This window comes from Rana temporaria, chromosome 13 (assembly GCF_905171775.1).
Source record: "Rana temporaria chromosome 13, aRanTem1.1, whole genome shotgun sequence".
Taxonomy (NCBI): Eukaryota; Metazoa; Chordata; class Amphibia; order Anura; family Ranidae; genus Rana; species Rana temporaria.
In genome coordinates, this window is record NC_053501.1 from 121,133,035 (window position 1) to 121,152,502 (window position 19,468).

Consider the following 19,468-nt stretch of genomic DNA (forward strand, 5'->3'; position numbering starts at 1 on the left):
TTGTGAGTCAACACAAAAGAGACTGTTAACAGAGAAAGACCTTACCCTTACAAAGGCAATTGAGATAGCTTCAGTGATGGAAATGGCTGTGAAAGATACAGAGGAATTGAACCCCCAGAGCAGAAGGGAAGAGGTGAAGCAGGAAGTTTTCAGAACAGCAGTCAAGCCAACTGCTGCAAACTGGAAATACAGACCCCCACCAAGCCGGGAGTCAGCTTGCTACCGTTGTGGGAATACAGACCCCCACCAAGCCGGGGGTCAGCTTGCTACCGTTGTGGCAATACAGACCATGACCACAAAGTCTGCCGGTTTAAGGATCAGACCTGTCATAATTGCGGTAGGACCGGCCATCTGAAACGAGTTTGCCGTAGCAAGAAGGTGCGAGATAAACAACCTCTGAACCCCAAGACTAAGACATATATGGTGGGAAGATATACATCATCATCTGAGTCAGAGGATGAGGCTGTGCTCCACAGGTTAGACATACATCATATGCATTCAGCACCCTCCGCAATGACTGTAGATGTAACCGTTGAGGGAAAGAAACTCAGGATGGATGTAGACACAGGAGCAGCAGTTTCAGTTATCACCCAGAAACAATGGAGACAACTTAAGACCCGAAGAACTGTCCGCCCAACACCAATCAAACTGCAGACATACTCAAAACAGATACTCCACCCACTGGGTTACGCAAAAGTAAAGGTATTGTACAAGGGTCAGACAAAGAGACTGCCATTATATATCCTAGAAAATGGGGGACCCCCTCTCTTTGGGAGAGACTGGATTGCTCACTTTGGTATGCCAGACATCGCCATAAGTCCCTGTAACACCGTTACCATTCCATTAGGAGATAATGAGGGATGGGTGGTGTCCCTGAAGCAGCGGTTCCCAAAGATTTTTGATGACCAGTTGGGAAAAATAAAGCATGACTGTGTGAGACTCAAGCTGAAACCCAACGCTCAGCCTAAGTTCTTCAAAGCTCGGACAGTACCTTTCGCACTCCGAGCAGGTGTGGAAGCAGAACTAAGTCGGCTGGAGGAACAAGGTGTCATCTCAAAGGTAGAGCACAGTGAGTGGGCATCACCAGTTGTACCGGTAAAGAAATCGAATGGGGACTTGCGCATTTGTGGCGATTTCCGCATGGCACTGAACTCTCAACTGGAAATAGACCAGTATCCCCTACCCAGAGTAGATGACATTTTTGCCTCTCTTGCAGGAGGTCAAAAGTTCACCAAGCTTGATCTCAAACAAGCATATTTACAATTTGAGGTCCATCCTTCTTCCCGCAAGTTTCTGACCATCAACACCCACAAGGGACTGTATCAATATAATCGGATGGTGTTTGGGGTAGCCTCTGCCCCAGCCATTTGGCAACGAAAAATGGATGAGATTTTGGCGGACATTCCTTTCACTCAGTGCCTGCTAGATGACATGCTCATTACAGGACGGACCGACCAGGAACACAAGCAGAATGTGGAGCTTGTGTTGGCGAGACTCCAAGAACAGGGCCTGAAAGTGAACTTAGCAAAATGCCAATTCATGGTGCCTAAATTGGAGTTTTGTGGCCACCTTGTGGATGCAGAAGGTATACACACCACGGAAGCCAAGGTTGATGCTTTAGTCAAAGCTCCAGCCCCAACCAACGTCCAGCAGCTGCGATCATACCTTGGCTTGCTGAACTATTACCACAAATTCCTGCCAGATCTGGCACACACCTTGTTTCCGTTGAACAAGCTTTTGGAGAAACACTCCAGATGGGACTGGTCGGCTGCATGCCAACGTGCTTTTGAAGTTTCTAAGCGGAAGCTGTTGGCGTCACGCATGCTCGTGCACTATGACCTCCAGAAGCCTCTCACCTTGGCTTGTGATGCCTCACCCTATGGTCTGGGGGCGGTACTATCTCACATCTTACCAGATGGGTCAGAAAAACCAGTGGCATTTGCCTCCAGGTCTTTGACAAAAGCAGAAAGCAATTACTCACACATTGACAAAGAGGCTCTTGCGCTGATATGGGCAATTAAGAAGTTTCATCTTTACCTGTATGGTAGGGAATTCACCATACTGACGGACCATAAACCACTCCTTCAGATCTTTAGCCCTGACAAAGGCATCTCCCAGACTACTGCGGCCCGCCTCCAACGCTATGCCCTATTCTTGGGGGCATACAGCTACAAAATTCAGTATCGTGGTCATGATGCCAATGCTAATGCGGACGCTATGTCCCGACTGACAGGGAGGTCCATGGACTCTTCTCCACCGGTCAAGAGTTGTCGTTACACCAGCCTGTCCTTCTTGTCTTCTGGGGAGATAGCAGCCCATACAAACAAGGATACCTTTCTGAAAACAATACTCTCCTGGGTACGTTCCGGTTGGCCTGCAACTGTCACACAGGAGTATGAACCTTATTTCCGTAGGCGTATGGAATTAACTGTGGCTGGCAACTGTGTTTTATGGGGAGACCGAGTGATCATTCCACAGACCCTCCGGAGACACATTCTGGACTTGCTACATACTGGTCATCCCGGGAGCACACGTATGAAACAAAAGGCCAGAGGCTATGTGTGGTGGCCAAACCTAGACTCAGATATCACAACATATGTGAATGCTTGTGCTGGATGTGCACAAACGGCAAGAGACCCTCCTCGAGGGTGCGTCCAGCCCTGGACTTGGCCCACGGTTCCTTGGTTTCGCCTACACTTGGACTTTGCAGGCCCGATCAGAGGACACACCTTCTTGATCATAGTGGACGCCCATTCAAAGTGGCCTGAGGTCATTCCTGTACCTCAGCCAACGACTAAGGCAACGGTTTCCATACTGTTACATCTCGCTGCTACGTTTGGATACCCCAGAGAAATCGTCACAGACAACGGTGCACAATTCACCAGTCAGGAGTTTCAGCATTTCCTGACTGCCCACAACATCAAGCACAAGTTGACCGCACCTTACCACCCGGCTACAAATGGTCAAGCAGAGCGGTTTGTGCAGACTTTTAAACGCTATTTCAAAGCTACAGTGGCTGCAAGTAAACAACAGTCCCTGTCACCCCAGCAGCTGGACTCCTTCCTTTCTGCTTACAGAAACACACCACATGCAACCACTGGGAAAACTCCAGCAGAACTCCTTCTGGGGCGGCAGCCATGGACTGTTTTGGATATGCTCCGCCCTCAAACAGTCCAGGAACATGTACTACAGTCCCAAGACAAGATGGTCCAACACAATGAGCTCCCCCGATTCACAGCCCAACAAAAGGTATGGGCCCGATCTTATGGGGCTTCCAACACCCGTTGGCTTCCTGCTGTCATTGCAGAGACCTTGGGACCCAAGATGTACAAGGTCCGCCTGGAAGATGGTTCCATTTGCAGACGTCATGCGGACCAACTGCGTCCTCGTTCTCAACTGCCCGAATCCCTGATGCCAGCTGAACCACCAGTGTCTCAAGGATCTGCTCCCAGCGAATCAGGATGCACAGAGACTGATGATTGTGGGGACTCTGAACTTTTGAACTCAGCTCCAACAGAGCCCTCCAGCTCTGGTCCGGAGGTCTGTTTACCCTCTGAGCTGGGGGATCCCTTCTTGGCCCTGCCGGTACCCATTCCGGCCAGCCCAGTATCCTCCGGTCCCGAATCGCTGGATGCCCGGCCTCAACGACACTGTCGCCCTCCTGACCGGTTTCAGTTGCAAGAGCGGTTACGAGACTTTCGACGGGGCCGACGGAAGTGATCCGATGACATATTAACCCCGCAAGCTTGAAGTCCCGTAATTCTCCTGTGTTTGGAGGACTGTTATTGGACAGTTAGCAGTTAATGTTTTGTGCCTGTTATTGTTTTGTTGTGTTTTTTTTTTTTTGTTTTTTGTTTTTTTTTAGGGATGGATGGAAGGTGTTATACCTGAAGGGTTTCACATGTACTGGCACTTTAAGGCTGGCTCCACCCAGCAGTGATGACAAGGGTCAAGGGGCATAGTAGCCATCTTAGAGAGACCACATGTAGGAAGCAGAGTGATATGTAATGTCCTGAGATGCATGTTGCAGTGTACAGGCTGTACTGAATAAACATCCATTGTTCCAGCCCAGAGTCTTGTGTCCCTCACAACACAGAGGATATAACACCTTGTATAACATATAGTCCAAATAAGGAACACAAGGAAACACTTCAGCGATGCGTGGTAGTCTGCTGGTACTGACACGGAGGTGTCTCCGCCACATCCTCAATTTTTAGAGCCTCACGCACCGCAGAAACAAGAGCTCCAACAAATTCTTGCCAGCAACTGACTGCAGCAGTCATCCTCACTATCCATAAGGGTTAAAACCCGCAGCCTCTGACATAACAGAACCAGAAAAAAACAGCGATTCTGTGTCATCCCCAGAAGCAGGCTTCATGGAGGGGGCGCTTTTTTACCCCCCATCCGGGCACTAGCTGCTTCAAACCTGGCAAGAAACCCAGGACAGCCAACATAACAGATGTGGCAGGGGAAGGGGCATTAAGGGTTAACTCAGGCATAGCTTGAGTTCCATAGTGTCAGCGCTGAGTCACCCACCCTGCAAGGCAGGACAAAAAAACCCCACTGGTCACCTCCTTGCTGCTATTGCAGAGCATGGGGGCCCCCGGTATTCACCACCCCACCCAGCTGCAGAGGGAGCTGAAAAACCTCAGGTGTGCTCTGATGTGCTGACTGTGATGTGTATTCACCTCATGGAAGATTCACAGCACTAAAACTGTAACAGCACTAAAACTGACCAGAGGCTGTGCCGAGTCATCTCAGGGAAGAATCACATCGTTACCAAGGAGATTTCCAAGACGGCCGCTGTCTGAGGTAAAAATTACCTCATAGAACACAGCAGCACTGACTGCTTTGTTACCTCAGAAAAGAATCACAGCGTTACCAAGGAGATTTCCAAGACGGCCGCTGTCTGAGGTAAAAATTACCTCATAGAACACAGCAGCACTGACTGCTTTGTCTGTTACCTCAGAAAAGAATCACAGCGTTACCAAGGAGATTTCCAAGACGGCCGCTGTCTGAGGTAAAAATTACCTCATAGAACACAGCAGCACTGACTGCTTTGTTACCTCAGAAAAGAATCACAGCGTTACCAAAGGAGATTTCCAAGACGGCCGCTGTCTGAGGTAAAAATTACCTCATAGAACACAGCAGCACTGACTGCTTTGTCTGTTACCTCAGAAAAGAATCACAGCGTTACCAAGGAGATTTCCAAGACGGCCGCTGTCTGAGGTAAAAATTACCTCATAGAACACAGCAGCACTGACTGCTTTGTTACCTCAGAAAAGAATCACAGCGTTACCAAGGAGATTTCCAAGACGGCCGCTGTCTGAGGTAAAAATTACCTCATAGAACACAGCAGCCCTGACTGCTTTGTCTGTTACCTCAGAAAAGAATCACAGCGTTACCAAGGAGATTTCCAAGACGGCCGCTGTCTGAGGTAAAAATTACCTCATAGAACACAGCAGCACACAGCAGCACCCCCCAGAGTAACAACACAGTCCCCCTAACAACACACGGGCCCACGGTGGTATGAGGCTGCTAAAGCAGGGTGTGGGTTATGCCTGGGGGAGCCACGCCCCCTGGGAGGAGCAGCATGAAGGAAAGTTTTTAACACCTTAAGTGCTGTAGAATTCTGCCTAAATCTCCTGGTAGGAAGAAGCATAACCCTAAGGTCAATGAAGGCTGTGTCCGTCTATGAACGAAAGAGAAAAGGGGGGCCATTGTGATGCATTTGCCTATATGTCTCAGTTTAATGCTCCCTGCTTGCCCTGTGTAATTCAGTCCTCGGCTAACAGGCTATTGACGTGCTAATGTCCCCTCACTATTTCTAAAGGTTAATTGATCTATTGTGTTGTGTGAAGGAGATCTGTGTTTAAGTGGCTTGTGTTAATTATTCTGATTGCTCCAGTGTGGTAATTATCTCTCTATATGCGGGGTCGAGCGGTCTAGTTAATGTATTCAGTACAACTCCGTCGTGTCTGCCTAATCATCTGTATGGAGGCCCCAGTGTGAGGGGGGCGGAGATTTGTCATTGTAACAGTTTTGGAAATTACATATAAGCTGTGTGTTATAACATTAAACTCTGTCTTGTTCTAGCAGTAAGCCTGGACTCATGTGTGGCTTATTATGGCGATTCCAGGAGGGGATGTTCTTGTATGGGGAGAAGGGAATGCTTGACGGGGATTTTTATACCAATACCGTCACAGGGTCCCTCCCAACATGGAGCCACTACAATACGGGGAAGAGGGTCCCTCCCAACATGGAGCCATTACAATACTGGGAAGAGGGTCCCTCCCAACATGGAGCCACTACAATACGGGGAAGAGGGTCCCTCCCAACATGGAGCCATTACAATACGGGGAAGAGGGTCCCTCCCAACATGGAGCCACTACAATACGGGGAAGAGGGTCCCTCCCAACATGGAGCCATTACAATACGGGGAAGAGGGTCCCTCCCAACATGGAGCCATTACAATACTGGGAAGAGGGTCCCTCCCAACATGGAGCCACTACAATACGGGGAAGAGGGTCCCTCCCAACATGGAGCCATTACAATACGGGGAAGAGGTTCCCTCCCAACATGGAGCCACTACAATACTGGGAAGAGGGTCCCTCCCAACATGGAGCCACTACAATACGGGGAAGAGGGTCCCTCCCAACATGGAGCCACTACAATACTGGGAAGAGGGTCCCTCCCAACATGGAGCCACTACAATACTGGGAAGAGGGTCCCTTCCAACATGGAGCCACTACAATACGGGGAAGAGGGTCCCTCCCAACATGGAGCCACTACAATACGGGGAAGAGGGTCCCTCCCAACATGGAGCCACTACAATACTGGGAAGAGGGTCCCTTCCAACATGGAGCCACTACAATACTGGGAAGAGGGTCCCTTCCAACATGGAGCCACTACAATACTGGGAAGAGGGTCCCTTCCAACATGGAGCCACTACAATACGGGGAAGAGGGTCCCTCCCAACATGGAGCCACTACAATACTGGGAAGAGGGTCCCTCCCAACATGGAGCCATTACAATACGGGGAAGAGGGTCCCTCCCAACATGGAGCCACTACAATACTGGGAAGAGGGTCCCTTCCAACATGGAGCCACTACAATACTGGGAAGAGGGTCCCTCCCAACATGGAGCCACTACAATACTGGGAAGAGGGTCCCTCCCAACATGGAGCCACTACAATACTGGGAAGAGGGTCCCTCCCAACATGGAGCCACTACAATACGGGGAAGAGGGTCCCTCCCAACATGGAGCCACTACAATACTGGGAAGAGGGTCCCTCCCAACATGGAGCCACTACAATACTGGGAAGAGGGTCCCTCCCAACATGGAGCCACTACAATACTGGGAAGAGGGTCCCTCCCAACATGGAGCCACTACAATACGGGGAAGAGGGTCCCTCCCAACATGGAGCCACTACAATACGGGGAAGAGGGTCCCTCCCAACATGGAGCCACTACAATACTGGGAAGAGGGTCCCTCCCAACATGGAGCCACTACAATACGGGGAACAAAGCCAACTGATAGAGCAGAGGGATAAAGCCACAACATCAGACACAGCAGAAGTCATCAGTGACTCCCGATCCTTACCTACAGGAATGAAGAGTCCTGAACCCTCCTCACCATCTTCTTCCTCTGGAAGATGACTCTTTCTGGGAGTTGAATTACTACAGGGGGAGGCACAGTCCCCTGAAATCAAAGAAGAGAAACGACACGGGGACATGTGAGTATTACACGGAACACGGGGACATGCGAGTATTACACGGGGACAAGGCGAGTATTACACGGGGACATGCGAGTATTACACGGGAACACGGGGACATGCGAGTATTACACGGGGACATGCGAGTATTACACGGGGACATGGTGAGCATTACACGGGAACACGGGGACATGCGAGTATTACACGGGGACATGGTGAGTATTACACGGAACACGGGGACATGCGAGTATTACACGGGGACAAGGCGAGTATTACACGGGGACATGCGAGTATTACACGGGGACATGCGAGTATTACACGGGGACATGCGAGTATTACACGGGGACATGCGAGTATTACACTGGGACATGCGAGTATTACACGGGGACATGCGAGTATTACACGGGGGCATGCGAGTATTACACGGGGGCATGCGAGTATTACACGGGGGCATGCGAGTATTACACGGGGACATGCGAGTATTACACAGGGACATGCGAGTATTACACGGGGACATGCGAGTATTACACGGGGACATGCGAGTATTACACGGGGACATGCGAGTATTACATGGCGAGTATTACACGGGGACATGCGAGTATTACACGGGGACATGCGAGTATTACACGGGGACATGCGAGTATTACACGGGGACATGCGAGTATTACACGGGGACATGCGAGTATTACACGGGGACATGCGAGTATTACACGGGGACATGCGAGTATTACACGGGGACATGCGAGTATTACACGGGGACATGCGAGTATTACACGGGGACATGTGAGTATTACACGGGGACATGCGAGTATTACACGGGGACATGCGAGTATTACACGGAACACGGGGACATGGTGAGTATTACACGGAACACGGGGACATGGTGAGTATTACACGGAACACGGTGAGTATTACACGGAACACGGGGACATGCGAGTATTACACGGGGACATGCGAGTATTACACGGGGACATGCGAGTATTACACGGGGACATGCGAGTATTACACGGGGACATGCGAGTATTACACGGGGACATGCGAGTATTACACGGAACACGGGGACATGCGAGTATTACACGGGGACATGCGAGTATTACACGGGGACATGCGAGTATTACACGGAACACGGGGACATGGGAGTATTACACGGAACACGGGGACATGCGAGTATTACACGGGGACATGCGAGTATTACACGGGGACAAGGCGAGTATTACACGGGGACATGCGAGTATTACACGGGGACATGCGAGTATTACACGGGGACATGCGAGTATTACACGGGGACATGCGAGTATTACACGGGGACATGCGAGTATTACACGGGGACATGCGAGTATTACACGGGGACATGCGAGTATTACACGGGGGCATGCGAGTATTACACGGGGGCATGCGAGTATTACACGGGGGCATGCGAGTATTACACGGGGGCATGCGAGTATTACACGGGGACATGCGAGTATTACACAGGGACATGCGAGTATTACACAGAACACGTGTCGGAACAATACTCACCATCCAGTCTGTTGGGCGTCTTTTCATGCTTGGCCACAGATTGCTGCTGTGAATCTCCTGGAGAAACCTTACTATGGGTAGAAGGTTTGCCGCCAAGACTGTCTTCATTACTCTGATCACAAACCCTCACAGCGCTGTCAGTAACAGGACTAGGCTGAGGAGCTTCATTCTGCCGTTTCACCGACCTTCGCCCACCTTTCTGAGACTTGGTGGATCTCTGAGGAGATCTGGTGGTGGGCTTCAGCTGAATAGAGTCAGTTCTCGGAGGAGATCTGGTGGTGGGCTTCGGCTGAATAGAGTCAGTTCTCGGAGGAGATCTGGTGGTGGGCTTCAGCTGAGCGGAATTAGTTCTTGGAGGAGATCTAGTGGTGGGCCTCAGCTGAGCGAAGGCGGTTCTTGGAGGAGACCCGGTGGTGGGCTTCAGCTGAGCGGAGTCGGTTCTCGAAGGAGATCTGGTGGTGGGCCTCAGCTGAGCGGAGTCGGTTCTCGGAGGAGATCTGGTGGTGGGCCTCAGCTGAGCGGAATCAGTTCTCGGAGGAGATCTGGTGGTGGGTCTCAGCTGAGCAAAGGCGGTTCTCGGAGGAGATCTGGTGGTGGGCCTCAGCTGAGTGGAGTCGGTTCTCAGGGGAGATCTGGTGGTGGGTCTCAGCTGAGCGGAATCAGTTCTCAGAGGAGATCTGGTGGTGGGTCTCAGCTGAGCGGAATCAGTTCTTGGAGGAGATCTAGTGGTGGGTCTCAGCTGAGCGAAGTCGGTTCTTGGAGGAGATCTGGTGGTGGGCCTCAGCTGAGCAGAATCAGTTCTTGGAGATCTGGTGGTGGGCCTCAGCTGAGCGGAATCAGTTCTTGGAGGAGATCTGGTGGTGGGTCTCAGCTGAGTGGAGTCGGTTCTCGGTGGAGATCTGGTGGTGGGTCTCAGCTGTATAGAGTCAGTTCTTGGAGGAGATCTGGTGGTGGGTCTCAGCTGAACGGAATCGGTTCTCGGTGGAGATCTGGTGGTGGGTCTCAGCTGAGTGGAGTCGGTTCTCGGTGGAGATCTGGTGGTGGGTCTCAGCTGAACAGAGTCGGTTCTCGGTGGAGATCTGGTGGTGGGCCTGAGTGGAACAGAGTCGGTAATATGAGCAGACTGAGCTGTAGGTCCCGACTGACCAGAAACAGTTGTTGGTGAGGTTGTGGTGATCAGTCTACATTGACTGATATCAGTTTTGGCAGCGGGTCTCAATGGATTGGGATCGGTTGGAGAGGATTTGGCGGCGGGTCTCAATGGATTGGGATCGTTTGGAGAGGATTTGGTGGTGGCTGTTGACTGACTGGTGCTGGTTGAAGAGGAATCCGTGTTATTTCTCCGTTGGACGCTGGTTGGAGAACATCCCATTATGGGTCTTATGAGACTGGATTGAGTTTGGGGTCTAGGCTGGTCTGCCTCAGTTCTTAGGGGAGTCTGGATGGAGGGGGAGGTGGCATCGTCCCCTCGGGGGAGTTTCTGTTCCCCACCATTCTGTACACGGAGCGTCTCATCTGACGGCTGAGGGGTGGACGGTCTGTGTGGACAGTCTGAGGAATCACATTCGGAGAGGTTGTGGCCTCCAGGTGGTTCAGTCCTCAAACTTTTCTTATTTACAGGGGGAGAGATTTCCTTCCTTGTGGCCAATGGATTAGGCCGGGATTGCCTCTGCATGGTGACAAGAGGACCTGTCCCTGGTCCTCCTGAAAGGGGAGGCAAGTCTCTTCCAGGCTGGGTGTGAGGAGCTCCAGGAACTGTCTGTGGAGTCCTTTGGAGGGGAATGGGAGGCTCTGGAGGTTTTAGTACTTCAGTAATCAGGACATGTTTTCCTCCAGATACATTGCCAGCTAGTGGAGGAGGGGCCCTGTGACTGGCAGGGAGGGGCCCAGAGCTGGACGCCGAGGCATTTCTGTATCTGGCTGGTTTGTGTTGTGAGGTGGGAACCTCCGACCTGGAAGACATCCGACACTTTATTCCAGGCGACCTCTCCATTGGCTGAAACAGCTAAGAGGACCTGAAGGGAGCTCCTGTCCAGGATGGTGGAACACGGGACACGCCCACCCTGCAGAGGAAGAGAACAAAGAAACCCATCAAGAGAGAGCGACGCGTGTCCTACAAACCATTCCTCCGACGTGGCCAACCGCCGAGAGCCCTTCCAACAACCGGGCCAACCCCCTCCAAGCCCGACCAACCCCCTCCGAGCCCTTTCAACAACCGGGCCAACCCCCTCCGAGCCCGACCAACCCCCTCCGAGCCCTTCCTCCAACACGCCCACCCTGCAGAGGAAGAGAACATAGAAACCCATCAAGAGAGAGAGCGACGCGTGTCCTACAAACCATTACTCCGACGCGGCCAACCGCCGAGAGCCCTTCCAACAACCGGGCCAACCCCCTCCAAGCCCGACCAACCCCCTCCGAGCCCTTTCAACAACCGGGCCAACCCCCTCCGAGCCCGACCAACCCCCTCCGAGCCCTTCCTCCAACACGCCCACCCTGCAGAGGAAGAGAACATAGAAACCCATCAAGAGAGAGAGCGACGCGTGTCCTACAAACCATTACTCCGACGCGGCCAACCGCCGAGAGCCCTTCCAACAACGTGACCAACCCCCTCCAAGCCCAACCAACCCCCTCTGAGCCCTTTCAACAACCGGGCCAACCCCCTCCGAGCCCTTCCTCCGACACGCCCACCCTGCAGAGGAAGAGAACATAGAAACCCATCAAGAGAGAGCGACGCGTGTCCTACAAACCATTCCTCCGACGCGGCCAACCCCCTCCGAGCCCTTCCAACAACCGGGTCAACCCCCTCCGAGCCCTTCCAACAACCGGGCCAACCCCCGCCGAGCCCTTCCAACAACGTGACCAACCCCCTCCGAGCCCTTCCAACAACCGGGTCAACCCCCTCCGAGCCCTTCCAACAACGTGACCAACCCCCTCCGAGCCCTTCCAACAACGTGACCAACCCCCTCCGAGCCCTTCCAACAACACAGCCAACCCCTCCGAGCCCTTCCAACAACCGGGTCAACCCCCTCCGAGCCCTTCCAACAACCGGGCCAACCCCCGCCGAGCCCTTCCAACAACGTGACCAACCCCCTCCGAGCCCTTCCAACAACGTGACCAACCCCCTCCGAGCCCTTCCAACAACCGGGTCAACCCCCTCCGAGCCCTTCCAACCACGCGACCAACCCCCTCCGAGCCCTTCCAACAACGTGACCAACCCCCTCCGAGCCCTTCCAACAACACAGCCAACCTCCTCCGAGCCCTTCCAACAACGTGACCAACCCCCTCCGAGCCCTTCCAACAACGTGACCAACCCCCTCCGAGCCCTTCCAACAACGTGACCAACCCCCTCCGAGCCCTTCCAACAACGTGACCAACCCCCTCCGAGCCCTTCCAACAACCGGGTCAACCCCCTCCGAGCCCTTCCAACAACCGGGTCAACCCCCTCCGAGCCCTTCCAACAACGTGACCAACCCCCTCCGAGCCCTTCCAACAACACAGCCAACCCCTCCGAGCCCTTCCAACAACCGGGTCAACCCCCTCCGAGCCCTTCCAACAACCGGGCCAACCCCCGCCGAGCCCTTCCAACAACGTGACCAACCCCCTCCGAGCCCTTCCAACAACCGGGTCAACCCCCTCCGAGCCCTTCCAACCACGCGACCAACCCCCTCCGAGCCCTTCCAACAACGTGACCAACCCCCTCCGAGCCCTTCCAACAACACAGCCAACCTCCTCCGAGCCCTTCCAACAACGTGACCAACCCCCTCCGAGCCCTTCCAACAACGTGACCAACCCCCTCCGAGCCCTTCCAACAACGTGACCAACCCCCTCCGAGCCCTTCCAACAACATGACCAACCCCCTCCGAGCCCTTCCAACAACGTGACCAACCCCTCCGAGCCCTTCCAACAACACAGCCAACCCCCTCCGAGCCCTTCCAACAACGTGACCAACCCCCTCCGAGCCCTTCCAACAACACAGCCAACCCCCTCCGAGCCCTTCCAACCACGCGACCAACCCCCTCCGAGCCCTTCCAACCACGCGACCAACCCCCTCCAACAACATGACCAACCCCCTCCGAGCCCTTCCAACAACATGACCAACCCCCTCCGAGCCCTTCCAACAACGTGACCAACCCCCTCCGAGCCCTTCCAACAACATGACCAACCCCCTCCAACAACGTGACCAACCCCCTCCGAGCCCTTCCAACAACATGACCAACCCCCTCCGAGCCCTTCCAACAACGTGACCAACCCCCTCCGAGCCCTTCCAACAACGTGACCAACCCCCTCCGAGCCCTTCCAACAACACGGCCAACCCCCTCCGAGCCCTTCCAACAACGTGACCAACCCCCTCCGAGCCCTTCCAACAACACGGCCAACCCCCTCCGAGCCCTTCCAACAACGTGACCAACCACCTCCGAGCCCTTCCAACAACGTGACCAACCCCCTCCGAGCCCTTCCAACAACACAGCCAACCCCCGCCGAGCCCTTCCAACAACGTGACCAACCCCCTCCGAGCCCTTCCAACAACGTGACCAACCCCCTCCGAGCCCTTCCAACAACACAGCCAACCCCCTCCGAGCCCTTCCAACAACGTGACCAACCCCCTCCGAGCCCGACCAACCCCCTCCGAGCCCTTCCAACAACGTGACCAACCCCCTCCGAGCCCTTCCAACAACACGGCCAACCCCCTCTGAGCCCTTCCAACAACGTGACCAACCCCCTCCGAGCCCTTCCAACAACGTGACCAACCCCCTCTGAGCCCTTCCAACAACGTGACCAACCCCCTCCGAGCCCTTCCAACAACGTGACCAACCCCCTCCGAGCCCTTCCAACAACGTGACCAACCCCCTCCGAGCCCTTCCAACAACGTGACCAACCCCCTCCGAGCCCTTCCAACAACACGGCCAACCCCCTCCGAGCCCTTCCAACAACACGGCCAACCCCCTCCGAGCCCTTCCAACAACACGGCCAACCCCCTCCGAGCCCTTCCAACAACGTGACCAACCCCCTCCGAGCCCTTCCAACAACACAGCCAACCCCCTCCGAGCCCTTCCAACAACACAGCCAACCCCCTCCGAGCCCTTCCAACAACGTGACCAACCCCCTCCGAGCCCTTCCAACAACGTGACCAACCCCTTCCGAGCCCTTCCAACAACACGGCCAACCCCCTCCGAGCCCTTCCAACAACACGGCCAACCCCCTCCGAGCCCTTCCAACAACACGGCCAACCCCCTCCGAGCCCTTCCAACAACGTGACCAACCCCCTCCGAGCCCGACCAACCCCCTCCGAGCCCTTCCAACAACACGGCCAACCCCCTCCGAGCCCTTCCAACAACACGGCCAACCCCCTCCGAGCCCTTCCAACAACGTGACCAACCCCCTCCGAGCCCTTCCAACAACGTGACCAACCCCCTCCGAGCCCTTCCAACAACGTGACCAACCCCCTCCGAGCCCTTCCAACAACGTGACCAACCCCCTCCGAGCCCTTCCAACAACGTGACCAACCCCCTCCGAGCCCTTCCAACAACGTGACCAACCCCCTCCGAGCCCTTCCAACAACGCGACCAACCCCCTCCGAGCCCTTCCAACCACGCGACCAACCCCCTCCGAGCCCTTCCAACCACGCGACCAACCCCCTCCGAGCCCTTCCAACAACGTGACCAACCCCCTCCGAGCCCTTCCAACAACGTGACCAACCACCTCCGAGCCCTTCCAACAACGTGACCAACCCCCCTCCGAGCCCTTCCAACAACACAGCCAACCACCTCCGAGCCCTTCCAAAAACACAGCCAACCTCCTCCGAGCCCTTCCAACAACGTGACCAACCCCCTCCGAGCCCTTCCAACAACGTGACCAACCCCCTCCGAGCCCTTCCAACAACGTGACCAACCCCCTCCGAGCCCTTCCAACAACGTGACCAACCCCCTCCGAGCCCTTCCAACAACACAGCCAACCTCCTCCGAGCCCTTCCAACAACGTGACCAACCCCCTCCGAGCCCTTCCAACAACGTAACCAACCCCCTCCGAGCCCTTCCAACAACGTGACCAACCCCCTCCGAGCCCTTCCAACAACGTGACCAACCCCCTCCAACAACGTGACCAACCCCCTCCGAGCCCTTCCAACAACGTGACCAACCCCCTCCGAGCCCTTCCAACAACGTGACCAACCCCCTCCGAGCCCTTCCAACAACGTGACCAACCCCCTCCGAGCCCTTCCAACAACGTGACCAACCTCCTCCGAGCCCTTCCAACAACGTGACCAACCTCCTCCGAGCCCTTCCAACAACGTGACCAACCCCCTCCGAGCCCTTCCAACAACGTGACCAACCCCCTCCGAGCCCTTCCAACAACGTGACCAACCTCCTCCGAGCCCTTCCAACAACGTGACCAACCCCCTCCGAGCCCTTCCAACAACGTGACCAACCCCCTCCGAGCCCTTCCAACAACGTAACCAACCCCCTCCGAGCCCTTCCAACAACGTAACCAACCCCCTCCGAGCCCTTCCAACAACGTAACCAACCCCCTCCGAGCCCTTCCAACAACACAGCCAACCCCCTCCGAGCCCTTCCAACAACGTGACCAACCCCCTCCGAGCCCTTCCAACAACGTAACCAACCTCCTCCGAGCCCTTCCAACAACGTGACCAACCCCCTCCGAGCCCTTCCAACAACGTAACCAACCTCCTCCGAGCCCTTCCAACAACGTGACCAACCTCCTCCGAGCCCTTCCAACAACGTAACCAACCCCCTCCGAGCCCTTCCAACAACGTAACCAACCTCCTCCGAGCCCTTCCAACAACGTGACCAACCTCCTCCGAGCCCTTCCAACAACGTGACCAACCCCCTCCGAGCCCTTCCAACAACGTGACCAACCCCCTCCGAGCCCTTCCAACAACGTGACCAACCCCCTCCGAGCCCTTCCAACAACGTGACCAACCCCCTCCGAGCCCTTCCAACAACGTGACCAACCCCCTCCGAGCCCTTCCAACAACGTAACCAACCCCCTCCGAGCCCTTCCAACAACTTGACCAACCCCCTCCAACAACATGACCAACCCCCTCCGAGCCCTTCCAACAACGTGACCAACCCCCTCCGAGCCCTTCCAACAACGTGACCAACCCCCTCCGAGCCCTTCCAACAACACAGCCAACCCCCTCCGAGCCCTTCCAACAACGTGACCAACCCCCTCCGAGCCCTTCCAACAACACGGCCAACCCCCTCCGAGCCCTTCCAACAACGTGACCAACCCCCTCCGAGCCCTTCCAACAACGTAACCAACCCCCTCCGAGCCCTTCCAACAACACAGCCAACCCCCTCCGAGCCCTTCCAACAACGTAACCAACCCCCTCCGAGCCCTTCCAACAACGTGACCAACCCCCTCCGAGCCCTTCCAACAACGTGACCAACCCCCTCCAACAACGTGACCAACCCCCTCCGAGCCCTTCCAACAACGTGACCAACCCCCTCCGAGCCCTTCCAACAACGTGACCAACCCCCTCCCAGCCCTTCCAACAACGTGACCAACCCCCTCCGAGCCCTTCCAACAACACAGCCAACCCCCTCCGAGCCCTTCCAACAACGTGACCAACCCCCTCCGAGCCCTTCCAACAACGTGACCAACCCCCTCCGAGCCCTTCCAACAACGTGACCAACCCCCTCCGAGCCCTTCCAACAACGTGACCAACCCCCTCCGAGCCCTTCCAACAACGTGACCAACCCCCTCCGAGCCCTTCCAACAACGTGACCAACCCCCTCCGAGCCCTTCCAACAACATGACCAACCCCCTCCGAGCCCTTCCAACAACGCTGTTGTCAGGGGTAATAGTCAGGTGAGGGGGAGGGGCTGTTGTCAGGGGTAACAGTCAGGTGAGGGGGGAGGGGCTGTTGTCAGGGGTAACAGTCAGGTGAGGGGGGAGGGGCTGTTGTCAGGGGTAACAGTCAGGTGAGGGGGGAGGGGCTGTTGTCAGGGGTAACAGTCAGGTGAGGGGGGGAGGGGGCTGTTGTCAGGGGTAACAGTCAGGTGAGGGGGGAGGGGCTGTTGTCAGGGGTAACAGTCAGGTGAGGGGGGGAGGGGGCTGTTGTCAGGGGTAACAGTCAGGTGAGGGGGGGCTGTTGTCAGGTGTAACAGTCAGGTGAGGGGGGAGGGGGCTGTTGTCGGGGGTAACAGTCAGGTGGGGGGGCTGTTGTCAGGGGTAACAGTCAGGTGAGGGGGGAGGGGCTGTTGTCAGGGGTAACAGTCAGGTGAGGGGGGGAGGGGCTGTTGTCAGGGGTAACAGTCAGGTGTGGGGGGAGGGGCTGTTGTCAGGGGTAACAGTCAGGTGGGGGGGCTGTTGTCAGGGGTAACAGTCAGGTGAGGGGGGGCTGTTGTCAGGGGTAACAGTCAGGTGAGGGGGGAGGGGCTGTTGTCAGGGGTAACAGTCAGGTGAGGGGGGGGCTGTTGTCAGGGGTAACACTCAGGTGGGGGGGGGGGCTGTTGTCAGGGGTAAGTCAGGTGAGGGGGAGGGGCTGTTGTCAGGAGTAACATTCAGGTGAGGGGGGAGGGGCTGTTGTCAGGGGTAACAGTCAGGTGAGGGGGGAGGGGCTGTTGTCAGGGGTAACAGTCAGGTGAGGGGCTGTTGTCAGGGGTAACATTCAGGTGAGGGGGGAGGGGCTGTTGTCAGGGGTAACAGTCAGGTGAGGGGGGAGGGGCTGTTGTCAGGGGTAACATTCAGGGGAGGGGGGAGGGGCTGTTGTCAGGGGTAACAGTCAGGTGAGGGGGGAGGGGCTGTTGTCAGGGGTAACAGTCAGGTGAGGGGGGGAGGGGCTGTTGTCAGGGGTAACAGTCAGGTGAGGGGGAGGGGCTGTTGTCAGGGGTAACAGTCAGGTGAGGGGGGGAGGGGCTGTTGTCAGGGGTAACAGTCAGGTGGGGGGGCTGTTGTCAGGGGTAACAGTCAGGTGAGGGGGGAGGGGCTGTTGTCAGGGGTAACATTCAGGTGAGGGGGGAGGGGCTGTTGTCAGGGGTAACAGTCAGGTGAGGGGGGAGGGGCTGTTGTCAGGGGTAACATTCAGGGGAGGGGGGAGGGGCTGTTGTCAGGGGTAACAGTCAGGTGAGGGGGGAGGGGCTGTTGTCAGGGGTAACAGTCAGGGGAGGGGCTGTTGTCAGGGGTAACAGTCAGGTGAGGGGGGGGGCTGTTGTCAGGGGTAACAGTCAGGTGAGGGGGGGAGGGGGCTGTTGTCAGGGGTAACAGTCAGGTGAGGGGGGGAGGGGCTGTTGTCAGGGGTAACAGTCAGGTGAGGGGGGGGGGAGGGGCTGTTGTCAGGGGTAACAGTCAGGTGAGGGGGGAGGGGCTGTTGTCAGGGGTAACAGTCAGGTGTGGGGGGAGGGGCTGTTGTCAGGGGTAACAGTCAGGTGTGGGGGGGGGGCTGTTGTCAGGGGTAACATTCAGGGGAGGGGCTGTTGTCAGGGGTAACAGTCAGGTGTGTGGGGGGGGCTGTTGTCAGGGGTAACAGTCAGGTGAGGGGGAGGGGCTGTTGTCAGGGGTAACAGTCAGGTGAGGGGGGGGGGGCTGTTGTCAGGGGTAACAGTCAGGTGAGGGGGGAGGGGCTGTTGTCAGGGGTAACAGTCAGGTGAGGGGGGGGGCTGTTGTCAGGGGTAACAGTCAGGTGAGGGGGGAGGGGCTGTTGTCAGGGGTAACAGTCAGGTGAGGGGGGAGGGGCTGTTGTCAGGGGTAACAGTCAGGTGAGGGGGGAGGGGCTGTTGTCAGGGGTAACAGTCAGGTGAGGAGGGGCTGTTGTCAGGGGTAACAGTCAGGTGAGGGGGGAGGGGCTGTTGTCAGGGGTAACAGTCAGGTGAGGGGGGAGGGGCTGTTGTCAGGGGTAACAGTCAGGTGAGGGGGGAGGGGCTGTTGTCAGGGGTAACAGTCAGGTGAGGAGGGGCTGTTGTCAGGGGTAACAGTCAGGTGAGGGGGGAGGGGCTGTTGTCAGGGGTAACAGTCAGGTGAGGGGGGAGGGGCTGTTGTCAGGGGTAACAGTCAGGGGAGGGGCTGTTGTCAGGGGTAACAGTCAGGTGAGGGGGGAGGGGCTGTTGTCAGGGGTAACAGTCGGGGGGAGGGGCAAACAGTCTCCGGTGGGGGAGGGGTCGGTAGACATTACATTGCCGGTCGCTCCGGTCTCCGCTCTCTCCGGTTTCCCGCTACCTGGCGGCCGCCATCTTCTTTCCCGGATCAATTCTCCGCCAGCCCCGCCCACCGGAGTTCCCG

General features: G+C 56.1%; 1 protein-coding gene across 5 annotated transcripts in view; it reads right to left on the bottom strand.

The window, feature by feature from the left end:
• The window catches only part of GON4L (gon-4 like), a 69,121-nt gene extending 49,653 nt beyond the window's left edge, over positions 1–19,468 (bottom strand). For 3 of the 5 annotated variants that reach the window (XM_040332216.1, XM_040332215.1, XM_040332214.1), the window contains exons 1-3: positions 19,362–19,468; positions 9,233–11,295; positions 7,603–7,701 (exon numbers count right to left, since the gene is read on the bottom strand). In XM_040332216.1, the coding sequence (XP_040188150.1) occupies positions 7,603–7,701; positions 9,233–11,225 (2,092 nt within the window). In that variant the 5' untranslated portion in view covers positions 11,226–11,295; positions 19,362–19,468. The remainder of the gene's footprint in view (positions 1–7,602; positions 7,702–9,232; positions 11,296–19,361) is intronic. The other 2 variants (XM_040332217.1, XM_040332218.1) reach the window with 2 other exon arrangements.